The sequence below is a fragment of the Columba livia genome, chromosome 5 (assembly GCF_036013475.1).
Source record: "Columba livia isolate bColLiv1 breed racing homer chromosome 5, bColLiv1.pat.W.v2, whole genome shotgun sequence".
In the NCBI taxonomy this organism is placed as follows: Eukaryota; Metazoa; Chordata; class Aves; order Columbiformes; family Columbidae; genus Columba; species Columba livia.
The window spans coordinates 44,751,185-44,768,331 of record NC_088606.1 but is presented as its reverse complement, the minus strand read 5'-3'; the positions used below and the strand labels follow the sequence as shown (position 1 = coordinate 44,768,331).

The following is a 17,147-nucleotide window of genomic DNA, read 5'->3' as shown; positions in this document are numbered from 1 at the left end:
TGCAGTAATGTAGGTATGCTGATGTAATAACAAAGATGTTAAGTGGTGGAGACAGAGGTTTAATCTATCATGTGTATCTCCAGAAAGGAAATATTCCCTTGCCAGTTTAAGAATAACGGCTTAGTACATGAAGTGTGAAAGATGGAATAAAGAGAAGACAACTGAAGGAAGGGGTTTTTTTGGCCACATATGCCTTCTCTATACTCTGCTGTCTGCGCTGAATGTTTTAAGCCAGGGATGTCAAACTCATTTTCACCGGGGGCCACATCAACCTCACGCTTGCCTTCAAAGGGCCGAATGTAATTTTAGGCCTGTGTCCTACATTTATACAGGCCTAAAATTACATTCGGCCCTTTGAAGGCAAGCGTGAGGCTGATGTGGCCCCCGGTGAAAATGAGTTTGACACCCCTGTTTTAAGCACTGCACCAGCAGAGCAATCAAGTGTTGGCAGTTCTGCAAGCTGGCTTACTTTTTTTCTGTGTTGGTGCTTATAACTACTGGTTTTGAGGGTGAACTGATGGGATGAAAGAGAGCAAATCCATAATGTGCACGCTGTATAAATTCTGGCTCCATTTGCAGTTTGATCACAGAATCACAGAATGTTAGGGATTGGAAGGGACCTCAAAAGATCATCTAATCCAATCCCCCTGCTGGAGCAGGAACACCCAGATGAGGTTACACAGGAATGTGTCCAGGCGGGTTTTGAATGTCTCCAGAGAAGGAGACTCCACAACCTCCCTGGGCAGCCTGTTCCAGTGCTCTGTTACCCTCACTGAGAAGAAGTTTCTTCTCCAATTTAAGTGAAACCTCTTGTGTTCCAGTTTGAACCCATTACCTCTTGTGCTCTCATTGGTTGTCACCGAGAAGAGCCTGGCTCCATCCTCGTGTCACTCACCCTTTACATATTTATAAACATTAATAAGGTCACCCCTCAGTCTCCTCCAAGCTTAAGAGACCCAGCTCCCTCAGCCTTTCCTCATAAGGGAGATGCTCCACTCCCTTCATCATCTTCGTGGCTCTGTGCTGGAGTCTCTCCAGCAGTTCCCTGTCCTTCTTGAACTGAGGGGCCCAGAACTGGACACAATATTCCAGGTGTGTCTCACCAGGGCAGAGTAGAGGGAAAGGAGAACCTCTCTTGACCTACTAACCACCCCCCTTCTAATACACCCCAGGATGCCATTGGCCTTCTTGCCACAAGGGCACAGTGATGGCTCATGGTCATCCTGTTGTCCACCAGGACCACCAGGTCCCTTTCCTCTACACTGCGCTCTAATATGTAATTTCCCAACCTATACTGGAACCTGGGGTTGTTCCTGCCCAGATGCAGGACTCTACACTTGCCCTTGTTATATTTAATGAAATTTTTCCCTGCCCAGCTCTCCATCCTGTCCAGGTCTCACTGGATGGCAGCACAGCCTTCTGGAGTGTCAGCCACTCCTCCCAGCTTGATGTCATCAGCCAACTTGCTGACAGTGCACTCTATTCCCTCATCCAAATCATTGATGAATATATTGCATAGTGCTGGTTCCAGCACCAGCCCTTGAGGGACTCCACTGGATACAGGCCTCCAACTAGACTCTGCCTCAACTCTCTGGCTTCTTTCCATCAGCCAATTCACAGTCCAGCTCACTACTCGATCGTCCAGACCACACTTCCTCAGTTTAGCTGTAAGGATGCTGTGGGAGACTGTGTCAAATGCTTTTCTGAAGTCAAGATAGACCACGTCCACTGCTTTGCCATCATCTATCAACCTGGTCATTTTCATCTAACTGTCTCAAAGTAAATAAAAATAAGTTTTCTAAAACCCCAAGTTTCCTATGTAAGTAGTTCCAAATGAATCTCTGCTACTGGCAAAACAGGCTTGGAGGGCTTCAAAGCAGAGACTCAAAGTGCAGCTGAGTCTCAGCTGTGTCAGGCAGAAGCTGTGAGAAATACAACTGTGGTGCTCATGTGTCCGAAGCATTAATTTAAACATCCTCAGTGTAGAATATCTGTAACTCCACATCTATTGTGTCTGGTCACTTAGGCAGGAAAGGGTAACAGAGGCAAAGAAAAGTTCATGTGCGTTCCCCCGTAGTCAGTGTGATTAGGTGGTCGTTGGGACTTAAACTCCTCATCCCCAGGTCTGGCTGTTGGACTGTGCTGGCTAATTTATTGGCCTTCTGTGAACCATATGCATTGGTTGCAGGGACTGAGGAACAGTCCTTATATTCAGTGTGTGAATGAAACTGTTTGGACACAAGATTGTTTAGCCTGGCAGACTAAAAAATATGGCTTTTGCAGTTTTTTTGCATTTTATTATAAGTCCTATTCCGTTTTGATTCTGGGAATTCAGCTTACTATACAGCCACATGGAAAATTAAAATGCCTTATTGAGCAGATAGTTGAGACAAACCTGTGGTTAGTTTGAATCCTTATATTTTGAGATTGCTTTTTTTTCCCCCCTGTAAAATAAATGAATAGAAATGTCTTTGAATACATGAACACAGCAAATTATTTTATAAATACACAATTTTCCTCATATAGAAGGTAGGTGATGTAGTTCCTACTCTCTGGCACAGAAATCATGGGCTGAAGATTGATCTTTCCTGTCCCTGAGTGTCTGTGACTTGCTTGACAGGCCTGAGCTGGCTCCCAGATGTTTAAATTGTCCTCAGCCTGTGATAATTTATTTATCTGTTTATGTGTGTTACCAGAAAAGTATCTCTCAAGCTCTTGACTCATTTGCTAGGGAATCCAGAGGGAACAGTAGCAGCATATAATGTTACTAGAAAGTTTTCTTTTAAAAGTATGTCTGCTTGTGCTTTGATTATAAAAAGGGCTGGAAACGTGACATTCGGTGATTTTCTTTTCTCCTCCTGACATCCTTGAGACTTTACATTTAAACACGTGGCAAAACCCCCTCTGTCATAGACTTGTCTGAATGTATAGAGCAAGCCTAAAAAAACCCAGAAAACTTTGATCTCTGTACACTTTCAGCCATAAAAAATTATAGTAACACTCAAAGTGTCAGACATTTTTTACTTGTTAAAAGTGAACTATTATGGTACAGTGATTTATGACATTGCATAAATCTATTGGAGCAAGCAGAAAAATAGTCCCTGTGTGCTGCTCTGTTAAAGTAGCAGAAGAATACTCATGACATTCTGACTTTGAAAAACGTATTTCTGTTAAGTTACATGATGAAATCACAAGTATAACTTGGGGCACTGGAAAAAAACCTGTTAGGACTAGACATCTTTTCCACCACTTACTCGTCTTTGTTATTCACAGAGGGACAATCAGAGAGACCCAAGAAAAAGAGTGAATATTTAGATTGTGATAATCTTGAAAACTTAAAGCAGAACTGTTGGCTGCTTCTGACGTGTTTGAATGCGAGACTGAAAGCACATGTTGCAGTGTTCCCACCTCTGTATCTCAGCTGAGCTCGGGGCAGATGGCTTTGCATTGCTGTCACCCTGAAAAGTGGGGATAACAGTTTCCAAGTACAAAGTTAATGAAGATTTCTTGTTATGTACTTAGGCAGCACTTTGTCCCTATGAAGACAAAGTATTTTTGTTACAGCAATAATAGAACTAATCTAAATTAGGATTATTGCTATGAGTCCATGTTTTTATTCATAGAAAATATTGTTTGGTGAATCGCTAAGTTTGTGGGTTTTCTGTTGGAAGCTCTTTCCCTTCTGCTAGTAGATGATCTTATTCTGTCTCAGAGCTGTTTTTCAATACTTCGTGTCTCTGGCATTCTTTAAAAAAAATCAACTCTCTGATGAATTGCATATTTCACTAGGCCAAAATCATAATAAATCTTCTTTAAAAGAATTCTTCTTTAGAAGAATCTTTAAAAGAATTCTTCTATACCCATTTTAACTGTTAAAAGTGTATTTTTCAGCATTGCTGTATTGGAAGAATAGTATAACCTGCTTACCAAAAGACATCTCCATGGGTGCCTCCTTGTCACATTCAAAGCTCTTCTTCAAATTTAAGATATTTTGCAAATCGTGTGCATGTGAAGGATCGCTTCTCTTTTAATGGGCTTTGTGTTTACATTTTGCTTTGTTTTTTACTACTAGCACAAGCCATCCCTTTGAGAACCAGGGGAGAATTAAGAGTGGATGGGACTTTAGGAGTCAAGAAGGATTACTCATTGGTTGGGTTTACTTTTGTTCATACGGGATAGGTAGCTGTAGTGTTGCCATGGTAGCTCTGAAAACACTGATTATTTTTCTGTTTACTAAATTAAAAAAAAAAAATAGTTTTACTTAGCTAATTTCTGAAGTTGCCTGTGACTTAATATAATCTGATAAATGTAATGCATACATGCTGGAGTATATTCTGGAAAAGCAAGAGCTGCTGTGTCCTCTGTGTCCCTGGAGAAGGAGCAGTGGCAGCTGTGCTGGTGGCACCGCGGAGCAGCTGAGCCTGAGGAGGCAGAGAGAACCGGAGAGGGGAGGCAGGAGGGTGTTCCAGCCAGGCTGGTTGCGCCACTTGGGGAACTTGACTTGGAAACAAAAGTACTGTTATTTTCTCTTGGTGTCTTTTACAAGAGTTTTAGTAAAAACTACCAGGTCAGAACTTCTATTTGACATTTCACCTGGGAGATGCTTCATGCAAAAACGTGTTTGTCAGGGTTGTCTAGCAGAGTCATTGGAAAAGTGTCTGCAAAGAAGTGTACCTCCTCTTCACTTGGCAATATGGTTTTCCTTGGATGTATCCCTTACCAGTATTAAATCAGGCTATCCTTCTTTAGTCTCAGAACACTAATAAGATCACTGGCTAAAGTGGAATGTATTCCTAACAGACTAATAAATTATAGGCAACCATCAAACAAGAAAATGGACAGTAGTATGAAATAGAGAGTAGTATAAGAATCATTACCGCTATTTTTATTCTGAAAGCTTCCTTATAAACAGTAGCTGTAGATATTAATTTTGGCACAAAACATAAGTATGGATTTGGGCAATGAGCTGGATGCAGCTATTTGGAGCCTTTCCGGGAGTTACCATTGAATGAGCTAGTGATGAACACTATGAAAAAGCTAAGCTTTTCCACTGACTTTGATAGAATTATTTTTAAAAGGAAACTTTGTTTAAAGCAACCAAGTTATTTTTTAGATGCATCAAACTGACAGTTTTCAGGGGCCAGAGTCAGGGTAAGGCTGAGCTTTACAGTGATACAAAGAAATCTGTATGAGTAACATGCATTATAGTTGGCTTTTATTTTATGTTGTTTGGACTCTTGAAGATGACACCAAGGGCAAAAACTAGAAGGGATATGAATCTATGGTTCTGTGTTGCAAAGGCACTGAAGTCCCTTGGGAAGCAGTAGCTGAGTTTAATCTTTCTTTCAGCTGCCTTTAATACACATGCCATTCCCTCCACAAGAGTTTTTAGCCCAGTACAGTGCAGATCTGTAGTGTTCTGTCAAATCATTTGCTGAGCCTCAGTAGCTTATGTGGTGTTGCCTTCCAACAGCTGGGAGATGGACATTTTAACAGGTTAAAAAAAACAATTAAAAAATAATTAATTTGGGGGACTTGGAAAGTGAGGAATAAAATTTTAGAAGAGGGAGCATCCATACCTTTTTTTTTTTTTTTAAGTAATGTTTTTTATATCGTGTCGAAGTAGGTATGTCAAGACCTCACTGGCTTGCCTGCCAAAAATCTGTATTTTTTTTTTAATTAGCTGATGGCACCAACTTGTAGCAACATCCTATGAATTATCTTCCTTGGGTTCCAAATCACATCTGCGTTCAAGAGCCCTCTGTTAGAGCATTGTCCTAACTAAATACTATCCCAGTACTTATGCCCTAGAACTGTCTAGAAAGATTGATTTCTGGATAAAGTACAAGTTGGAGAGTCAGAAGATCTGGTTCCCATTCTTGTTTCCTGTATGATTTTTGGCAGGTTTCCTCATCTGTACATTTTAAATAATAACCGCTCTCATCATGGGATTCTGAAGCTATATTAACTGACAGCAATAAAACGTGTTGAGATGTACAGATGAAAAGGTGTATAGTGATGCAGAATCACAGAAATTTAGATACAGAAGCTGTAACTTAAAGCTGATTGTTTTATCCTATTTACTTTGACAAAATACTTGCATAGAGTCCTTATAGTCCAGGCCTCGCAACTGAAACATACTGACACATCAAAAGTGCCCAAAGCGAACCGCTGGCAAGATGAGGTTTGCAGACTGTTGGAATTCCAGATAACACTTTCTTTACTGCAAATTAAACTGTAGAGTTCCCTTGCCTTTTGTACAGAGCAAAGAGGTTTGCCAGTGAAGAGACCATTGGGGGTTTATGAGATATTTAGTTGTTGTTGATCTTGCATACACAGTGAAATCTGGGTGTGTGTTTATTTATACACTACCAACTTGAATAATGCTGTGTGTCAGTCAAGATTCTTCCAACAAACCTAACAACTATTTGGATTAAAGGGCAAATTTTGAGTAATTTGTCTGCAAATAGTGCAGATAAATACTAACTTCAATATTGATCAGCAAAAAGACAAACTGTATTTAGCAGGCAGATAGTGTTCAGACCCTTCTAAATAATTATAATGCTTTCTCCCTTTTTTGCTAATGCAAAAAATGACCATTTTTTAATGTGGCCAGCAGCGTGGAGAACTGGGGTTGCGTTAATGATGCCCTTCTCCTTGTTCCTGTCTACTGTGTTTGATCCTGTAGTCAGCTACAAAGTAATGTATGGAGTGACAAGGATGGTATCTTGATTGTATCCAGCTGTCTGGAACAAGTCAAGGGCAAAGAGGCCTTCCATGCAGCAGCAGATCCATCCAAGCACCCACTAAAGAATACCAGAAATATTAAAATACAAGCCTGTTTTAAAACTGTTCCTATGAAAGGAAGCAAGTGGTTAGATCTAAAGTCAGCTGTGGAAGTAGTTAGGTTGTAGCCATTATCTACTGAAGCTAACATCAAAAGTTACATTTTAATCATGCTTGATTTTAGTTAGTGTTAAAATGTTTTTGAAAAGCTGGTTGTATTTCTCTACAACAAGGAAGTCAGTGTTGCTTTAGTGGCCTTTTGCCCTGGGCTGTGGCTTCCTTGAGCTGTAGGGTCCTTCCAAGGCAAACTTGGGCTTTTTCAGACTTCTTCCAGGCAACTTCCTATTCCAAGAAGTGGGGCTTAGAAGAATCGAAGTGATCTTTGCACCACTGTAGCTCTCCCCTCCAACAGCAGATGTGTTGCATTTGCACATTTGTGTTTGCTTGCTGTGCAGGCCAGCTTAGCAGCGTGTCACGTCTTTTCCTCTTTAGGTTTGGCGTGAGTTCCCTGACAGGTTGGTTGGGTATCCAGGCCGCCTGCATCTTTGGGACCATGAGATGAACAAATGGAAATATGAATCAGAGTGGACCAATGAAGTCTCAATGGTGCTCACTGGGGCAGCGTTCTATCACAAGGTAATACACAACTTCTAGTGTACTAATGTGCAACATTAACCTTTTTTGAAGAGCTGTGCGTGTTTCTGAGCATGTTTTATGGTGCCATGGTTATATGTTCCACAACAATCAGAGAACCAGTTGCAAACTTTCTCTAAGCCTCTTTCAGTTGCTGTGAAAACAACTGATTTGTCTGTGCCTGTAAAATTAAACTTCTGCCTTCATGAACTTGCAGGAGAACTCTTGCCATTTTGCATGACCTGTAACTGCGCAGCAAATTTTGCAGTGGATGTAGCTTTGTAGCTAGCAGTTCAAGAAAAGAAAACTGATTGTGAAGAAATTTGTGTACTGATCAGGAAAGGAGTAATTATGCAATTAAACACACAAAAATTATTTTCTATCTGCTAAAGTAGTCCTTGGCTGAAGGCAGTATCACAATTTGTCAATAATCCATCCTTAGGTGCCTACTCTTCAGTGATTGAAATATTTAGTGTCTTATAGTTACTGCATCTGTATTTAAAATGGTTTTCTCTTTCTATCTATCCTGCAGTATTTCAACTATCTTTACACCTACAAAATGCCTGGAGACATCAAGAACTGGGTGGATGCTCATATGAATTGTGAAGATATTGCCATGAATTTTCTAGTGGCAAATGTCACTGGCAAATCTGTCATTAAGGTGGGACTTTCCTGCAGCTTAACTTTACAGAGTTTAAAAACATGATGTACATACTCATGTAAATGTATCATATTAGTGGGCTTCAATATATTACTTAATATTCCTTTTTCTGTCATTTACCCCGATATAACGTCTTGTTCTCCTTCCACAGTAGAAAAGCCCTTTTACTAAAACTTTTGTGCTAACTGGGAACAGAGAATTGGTTTTTTACTGGTTGTTTCATGTGGTTATTTTAGCCATCTAGATGAGGTATGAAACAGATAATTTAAATGATAGTGTATATATATGTGTGTGTATATATGCACGCCCACATACATATATTTTAACTATTTGAGATTACTAGAGGAAAGAAATTGTCAACTGTCCACAGCTCGCTCTGTCATGGCCTGGCAACAGCTGATTTATAGGAATGTTAATTGCAAGAATGTTAATTGCAAGATCAGCTTTAAATGAACTTTTTATCCCTGAATTAATTTCCTGACATGTTTCGACACGTTTTCAGGTCTGGACATTCACTCTGTACATTCATTTCAAAGTATGTCAACTTGGAATGAGATTTAGAGGCCACCAGGCATTTCTTCAATTAGCAGGGTCCGTTTTCCCATCTGTCCATCATCATTTACTTGGACTGGTGGCTGCATTTCCTAGAAAAGTCTTTAGAAGATAAAGTGTGTATTTTTGCTGAAAAAGTTTTAAAGCTGTATGAGGGCACAGCAGAGTGATTTGGCACCTCTGTGCAATTCGGAGAGTCTTGCAGAGTTTGCCAGTCAGCTATTAACTGGAGTGAGCAGAAGAGCGTCTGTTGGATTAATGTTACGGTGAAGTATGGGAAGCTATATTTCATCGCTGTTATGGCTGCAAGAACAAATGGTGTTTATACAGGGACCTTGGCAGTGAGAAAACAGTCATTAAACAGGAATTAAGGAGCTTGTCATCACCACTTCTTTTCGGTTACAGAAGGAAAAACCCCTCCAAGCCGTTTTTATTGGGCCCCTGTGAATTTTGCAAGTCAGCCAGGCCAGATGGAGCTGAATGGAGTGGCTTTTTTTTATTTACCCCCCCTTTTTGAGTCAGCTCAGCTTACACTGAAGGCATGTTCAGAGATATTGCGCTGCTCTCTGTGCAAGGAGATTAATGTCCCTTCTGTTGATAATTGATGATATATGCAGGTGACCCCACGGAAGAAGTTCAAATGTCCAGAATGCACAGCAATTGATGGGTTATCACTGGACCAAACACACATGGTGGAAAGGTGAGTGGCCACCTTTTATTCCTTTGATTACCTTGTTCTCACCCCTAGAATCTTATCCTGTGCCTCATTAAATTAGGATAAAAATGCTCGCTGATTGTATTTCTGTAAATTACTAATTTTCAAAGAATGTTGCATGGATTTGATCAGCGTAAGTCATTCCTGCAGTGGATGATGTGATACTGAAAAGTGGACTACTACAAGAAAGGACTTAAGAAGGGCATCTTTGCTGTAAAGCGTAAGGGACACGTATGACATTCAGGTTGTTGGCAGTGCTTTCAGTAATACCACATTTCTCTTTTACTGTGGAACATCAACTGTAATGAGCATGAGATTTATTTTTTTTAACCAGGCAGTTGCTAGCTTACCAAAAAGTAACAAGGACATAAATTATTGGTAATGTATTTGAACTGATGTTTGTACATTATCTTTCCTCCAAAGATTGTGAAGCATATTGCTTCCACTAATGAAGGGCATTTTCCTGCACAATTGCATGTCACATTTTTAACAATGGCAGCATTATTATATTTTTGTGATACTTTAATTTTGAAATGAAGTAGGTATGTGGAATGTTTAGAGTGAAATATTGAAAGTTGGTAAGTATAAGAGTTGCATTCCCTGGTTTACAGTAAAATGGCTTCCCAGCCTTGATCAAGACACTGAACTTCCCTCTGCCTTGGCTTCTGAATGTGTAAAATAAGGGAAAGTTTTTTCACTTCTACAAAGCCGTTCAACACCCGTGTTTGAAAGGGGCTACCTGACAGTAGATGTGAATACTAGTTATTAGGTGGAATTAACGTGGGATCTAAGACTGACAAAGGCATTTCACCTTGGGCTTCTTGGGCTGCTGCATCTCTCCTTCAAACTTTGGGAAAAATAGTTTACAGCCACGGAATTGATAGGGTAGATAGGCAGGAGTAGCCATAGTGCTGGAAGACACCAACAGAAGAGGTAACAAAGTAAAAAATAATCTGACCTGCATTTAAAATAAGCCATTTCAGATTTGAACTGTGACACGTAACATGGTCATCTTACCGGTTACCATGGTTATCATCTTAACAGTGAGCTTTTTTCTGGCCTTCTCTGCAGTACTCAGCAAATTTAGAACGTTGTGTCCATTTATTGGCCTTTAGCGATGTAAGTGATATTTATGTATTGTAATATGTGCAGTGAACTAATGCAAAACTGGTTATTAGGTTGGGGTCTTATTTGAAAAAAGAATGCATACATGTGTCTGTCTGATGTGTAAACACACGTTACACAACACACACAAACACATACATAGTTTGGCTAATTGATTATTAACCAAGCATCGTGCCAGGCATTGAAGAGCATAACTGCCCAGGTTAGTGACAAGGTATTTAGACTGGATGTATACTAAGACTGGATTTAAAAAGGGAGTATGCAAATCAGAAGTAAAATGTAACCCATAAGCTGGTAAAAATGACTCTGCAGAAAACTACTTAAGGAAATGGCTGAAAGCTTTTTAGATCTTAAATGTTAGCTGAAGGGGAAGCAGAAGAGGTTGTCGCTTGTCCAGCAGTTCTGCACTGGCTTACATGATGGACTACCTAAAGCCAGTTGAGCTTTCCTGTGATCAGCCTAGTAGCTTTACAACAGTACACAGGAATTTTGGTCATGAGCTAGGTTCTCATTAAGGTAAACAGTATAAAAACAGAAGATGAAAAAGTGCATTTTGCTCTGAAATGCATTATGATGCAGGGTAGAGGTCATGTTTCCGTGTCTGTGGCAATTTTTTTATCCTTAGAGTTAAGTATCATGGACAGCTTATTGAGAACATGTTTAAACTGTTGCTTTGCTTCTCTGTAGTTTCCAGCAGAGGAGATAACTGGGTTGTTGGAAATGTTAGATTGACTGCAAATCCACATCCCTTTATTTTCCCAGCCAAAGGACTACATGCAGGGATAGAGTCTGGGGGCAGGAGAAAATCTGGAGGGATGTACAGTTTGCGTATATTCAGATTTCATTTTGAAGATCGTTAATATACCAAAACTGCATGCTACACCTAGTGCCTTCTTGCCCTGTGTTGTTATTATCTACCTTCAATATAAGGGAGTTATTTGAAAATCTGAAAGGGTTTCCTTTTTTGAATCTTCTAGCTATTCATTTTAAGTGGATAATAAACGACAGCAACTCCTAGAGAAATTTTCCTACCTTAGCAGTGAGTAAGGCTCTTATGTCTCATATATATTTATTTATTATTTTTTTTTAAATACTTTTATATACATATATATATATATATGTATATATACACTAGCTGTTTTCAGGATCAGGAGAGAACCTGAATGGAAAAAAGTTAATGCATCAGGAAATCCTTGTCGTATGATAAAAGAAAAACTTTATTCAGATAACTTTACATTGTTGGGTACTGAGAATGATACCTGGGGCATAAGGCAAAAAGCCATTATCAGCTTCACTTGCAACTTCCCAAAGTGCCTGACTCCTTGTTTTTAACTTTCAGAAATAGTGACTAGGTAGTCTGAGCTAATTAGTTGCCCAGATATTCAGGGATCAACCTACTGTTTGTGAAACAAAGAGTTTATCAGGGTTGTCATGGGTGTGCACAACATTTAGTGTTAGGTTTCTGCTTCAGAAATAGCAGAGAGATGCTCAGCAACTGCCTGATGATTGTTTTGTGAGTGTAAAAGATTTGAGAAGTCAGTTGTGGAGATCTGTCCAGGAGAGACATGTAACTAACCCGTTCTATTGGGCCTTCGGACACTCAGCAAAGACAAAGGAAAGGTGGTCCAGTTGAACTCTCTCTCTTATGAAGAGATTCTTTTTTGACCAGTACTGAAGGATATTAACAGTGAATCATGGGAAAGCCAACACTGCTATTCTTCTTGCTGTGTAATTTCTCTGAAATCAATAAAAGACTTCAGTCACCAGTGTTATCAATCTCTATCATTAAAATATATTCACTAAAGAAAGCTTTGAACCTAGAATCCCCTTCTTGCCATAGGTTAGCCTTTACCTCGGGTCACAAGAAGCTGTAGGAAGATCTCACAATCCCTGTATTTACAGGTGCCATATAAGTAGCAACAAGTTTTCTGCCTTTAGCGTCTTTGCATCTGGCTCTCAAAAGTTGAGAACTCTGTAAAATGCAGCCTAGAGGGCAACTGCCTGTACAGTAAATACAGCGAAGGCCTGAAGTGCTTCTACAGTGACATTGCAGCAGTGTCTTGTTTAGGACCTGGAAGCAGTTGTTAGAGTCAAAATAGGAAGCCATTCCCTTGAGATGCAAACAGACCAGGTAACAGCCAAAGGCTGCAGGTGCAGAGTTACCCTGCCAAAAGATACTTGAGTTATAAGGACGAGGAGACTGATGAAGGGAGACCTTAACAGACCCAGAGTTTACACAGTCTGCCAGGGGCAACAGGGCTCTCAGTTTCTGAGTTCACAGAATCTTAATTCCTTGTTGAGCACAACTGCATGTTGTCAGCAGAGCATGGAAAAAGAGAAAAAGAATAATTCTTGGAAGCAAACATACCTTTGTTAGTATGAATTTGCAAACTATTGACACAGCCAAGAAAAACAGCTTCCCTCCATATTAAGGTGAGATGTAGCATTCTCTTGGCTACCTAGCTTTGAATGTTTAGCGTTCTAGTTGTCCTAGGAATGGCTTTGGAATGCAAGTGATTTAGTTCAGTGCAGGAGATGAAATTTTTGGAAAGAAGCAGCTTTTTTGAACACATTCTGTGGCTTGTGTATGATATTTTTAATCCAAAAAACCCTGTTTCTGATATTTGAATTTGATATTTTCTGAGGACTAACTTTTCTGATTCATCCAGAGTGATTAGAACATACTGATTTTTCATTTTTTTTACTTTCTTTAACAATTATGTACTTTATTCGTGGTTAAAGATATTGTACTGGTATGCCTGAATGGTCTTGCCACCAGGGCAAGTTTGGCTGTAGAAGTATTCTACCTGGATATTTTCTTGGAAGACTTCATCTGTGATTTAGGAGTATAACCTCTGGAGGGAAGAGGTCAATTTTGTCTCCACTATCCGCTTAGCTTTGTCATTTGCTCTGAGGGTGCTGCTTCGTTCTGGTTGTGACAACGGCTGATGCGATGTGGACACCTGCCTACCAGGCAGCAGGCTGAGATAACTAATTCATTTCACACCGACCACCAAGCAGCTGTTACATTACAATGTCTTTCAGTCATGACTGGCAGAGGCAGGATTTGAACCAGTAGCCTAGAAGTATTCTTGTATTCCAGAAAGCAGTGAGGGCCAGCAGCTGTGCAAACTTCTCACATGCACATCTCCCCATGCATCTCCCTCTTTGCCTGTGAAGTTTGTGCTTTTCCTGCTACGAGACTTCTCCAATACACACAACTTGCAGTTATACACATTTCTGTGAAGTAACAGATGATTTGGAAGTCTCATCTTATGCTGAAAATCAGATGTCTTTAATGTACTTCATGTTGGGCATCTCAAGGAGGCAACAGAAACTGCTTAGTGATCCTGAAGAAAACACTTGGTTCCTGTTCTCTGTGCCCAGGGCCCAAAGCTCACCCTCCTGATGGCTCCCTGTGTTATTGCAGACGTTGAACAGCTACTTGGGTCTCTTAGCTTCAGTCCTGACCGATGGCTCCTTTGCTGGTTCAGATCCGTGCTGCCCGGGAGCAAATTGTGCTTGTGTCAGGTCTGGAAATTGCTTCCCACTGTACATGGTTTCCTCTTACACTTTGAATTCCTCCTCGTTTATTTCCTAGTCCAGACATTTTAATCTGGAGGTAGGGAGAAGTATGAGGGGATGAGAAGGCAGCAGAAAGTAAAATACCTGAATATTTTATTCAAGTATCACCCATATGAAGTAGTTTTCTGTCACTTTACCCAGGCCAGAAAATAGCCTGAAATATGACCATTATAGCTTGAAACAGCTATGTAGAGATGTAGCACTTCAGCGACCTGGGCTTTGTGTTTTCCCGTCATTTACTCTAGTTGAGGAGGGAGACGTGGAATGGCTCACAGGCTGAGGAATTAATTTTGAAAACCAGTCTTGCTGTCCCATCTACTTCAAAAGAGTGTTTGGGGCAGTGTTGAGCAGTCCCCATCACAAAGCTGTCACACTTAGTTGGTGTGATTGACCGGGTCTGTTGAGGAAAATTATCCTGGAGCCGCAGTGACCCCCTCCCGCTCCGAAGGGGTCGAGAGAGGGTGTGGTGGCTGGAGAGCGAGACCTGCTCCGGGACTGCCTGCAGCACGTCAGCCCCTGGAGCCAAGTGCTCATTTCTTTTGTGTTTTCCCTTTTAAATGGCAGAAGAAACGCGACCTGCTTTCTTGTAGCTGTCTGTTATTTTATGTGTTGGGGCACTGCTGTCACAATTCTTGGTGTCTGAAATACTCACAAGCTGTTTTATGAAGTCCGCAGCTAAGGTTAGCTGAGCGCTGGCTGAAGTGACCGCTTCCCCTGCCTTGCATCCACAGGTACTGTGCTTTTCAGTGAAAGAGTTAAAGGAGCGATGTAAGGTTAAACATCTGTTTGCTTGTTTTCTGAAGCACATGGCTGTTCCCTTCCACAGCATTACTGACACCTGAGATTATTAAAAGTGAAAGAGTCGTCAGTGGTCTGATCTTTGTTGTGCTAATGTGATGCCTTACTGCTCAATATCTCTTTATTTAGACAAGGAAAACAAACTAGTTGGTTTCATTTTATATGTTTTTTTCAACTGCACTTTTAAGTTACAGTACAGTCAGTGCTGCCTATACACTGAGGCATGTTTATTTTTGTGGGAAAAGACAGAGCTTCTGAAGAAGCCTGAAAAAAAAAAACAGATTTCTTTTTTTCTTTTTCAGAACTCCATTTTCACAAAGGCTTGGTTTTTGCAAAACCTTTGTTATGAGCCAAACTGACCCAACAGTGGCCCTTTAAGAGACATGTTGGCAGTTAATCTGTTCTGGTTTACAGCATGTACATTGCTTTAAGAATGACTGGAATTCTGGGGGGAGGGAGGAGGGAAGCTTTGACCTCCATGTGCACATGTGCTGCTGCCAGCATCCCCTTGCTCGTCTCCGTGATTAAATGGATAAATCAAAGAGCACCAACTTCTTTTCAGTTCTCTCTGTAGTGAGGCTCTCTTTTTATTTATTAGTAGCTAGCATAGCTTAACAACTTCCAAGCGCAAGAGGGAAGGTTTCTACTGGTTGTGTTGGTATGGGAGCTGGTAGCCAGCCCAGTTGTTGGCATTCTTAATTACACTGCTTTCCCTTTCACCAGATCTGAATGCATCAATAAGTTTGCCTCTGTCTTTGGGACCATGCCTCTGAAAGTGGTGGAGCACCGTGCTGACCCTGTCCTGTACAAAGATGACTTTCCTGAGAAACTGAAGAGCTTTCCCAATATCGGCAGCTTGTAAAGGCAGCTGTGGGACAAACCTGAGTGATGAAAATGATGGCTGAAAAGGTGCTATGAGGAATATAGGACCTGAAGAAAAAATCACTAGAGAGTGGGTTACATCTGAGGGAGATGGGAATTAATGTTGTGTTTTGCTACCTTATCTTCCCTTTGCATTGCACAAAGATGTAACGGAAAGCTGAATAACTGCTTCTCTGTTGCTCACAGAGGTTTGAATCTATTCATGGGTCTTCCCAGAAATGTCAAACACACGCTTTTCTCCAATGGAGGCCATGCAACTGGAAGAATAAAAGAGAATCTTGCTCTCTGTGGTCTGACTGACATGACTGACCTATCGAATATGCTGCACTTCTCTGGTTTGTAAGCATCCATACATTCAAAGCAACTGTCTGCAATGTGTAGCTGTTCTCTTTCGGGAGGGGCTTACGGCCTGTGTGCTCGGTGGGCCTCTGTCTTTTGAGCTTAATTGTTGGCCTAGATAACTGTGTAACTTTTTTTTTCTACCCAGTGAGACAAATGTTTATTTTTTTACATCATTATCGGCAAAAATCTGTGTGTTGTCATGTGGTTTAAAGGGCAAAGCATTTTGTTTTACTTGAATTATTTTGATGTGAATTGAGATACACAGCAGCTGGGCGGATGGTCTCCTTCAAAGCACAGACGTGCAGGACAGAACTCCAATTGCTGCGCTTCTTCCTGGATAAATCTCAGGTTTTCTGCCGTGTCTGTGCAAGAAACTGTGACTCACTGTCAGAATTAGTTGTACCTTTCAGTCTGTTTTTATTTTTGCTTTTCATTATCAAAACAAAGCAGTCAGGTTACAGTTTTATATTATAGCCATACATTGAAACAACAGCCATGAAGAGAGGTTTTCACATCTGAATCCTCTTCAGCAAACAACTACTTGCTTTAGTACTTATTTGTAAAACACTTCAGTTCACAGAAATTCCCAGTTAACAGCTTCAATCCACAGGGATGTGTATCTGTGCAAGACACTGTTAACACACACTTAACAAACTCCTATAAATTACTGTTATTGGAAAAGCTGATGGATTTTTGCTTGAAATTTAACTAAGGAACCCATTGCCATAGGCTGCCACTGAAACATCCAGCTTAGGAAGGCTTTTGGAGAAGCTTTACGTTTCTCACAAACATCTGAATTGCTTCCAGTGCTGAAATTAGTCCAAATTAGAAAATTAAATGCAGCAAAATTAGAAAGAAAATGGCCTGGACTACTGCCTCTTGCCGTTCAGTGTTAAAGATGATCCCTAGTTAAGCTGAGAAAGGAATCTCTGTTGCAGCTCCGCTGATGAAGTGTTTGTTACCACATAGGGTAATTGACTGATATTGCTGTGGGTGGTTGGACTGTCTTTTGGAACCTCCATTGCTGCCAGCTACAGAGACATCCTACTTGATGGGCTGTTTTTCTCT

General features: G+C 40.6%; 1 protein-coding gene across 4 annotated transcripts in view; it reads left to right on the top strand.

Moving 5' to 3' along the window:
• Positions 1 to 16,021, top strand: part of EXT2 (exostosin glycosyltransferase 2) — a 78,119-nt gene extending 62,098 nt beyond the window's left edge. For 2 of the 4 annotated variants that reach the window (XM_065064765.1, XM_065064764.1), the window contains 5 exons: positions 7,279 to 7,422; positions 7,952 to 8,080; positions 9,250 to 9,332; positions 14,726 to 14,788; positions 15,579 to 16,021. In XM_065064765.1, coding sequence (XP_064920837.1) covers positions 7,279 to 7,422; positions 7,952 to 8,080; positions 9,250 to 9,332; positions 14,726 to 14,762 — 393 coding nt within the window. In that variant the 3' untranslated portion in view covers positions 14,763 to 14,788; positions 15,579 to 16,021. The remainder of the gene's footprint in view (positions 1 to 7,278; positions 7,423 to 7,951; positions 8,081 to 9,249; positions 9,333 to 14,725; positions 14,789 to 15,578) is intronic. The other 2 variants (XM_065064763.1, XM_065064762.1) reach the window with 1 other exon arrangement.
• The last annotated feature ends 1,126 nt before the right edge of the window (positions 16,022 to 17,147 follow it).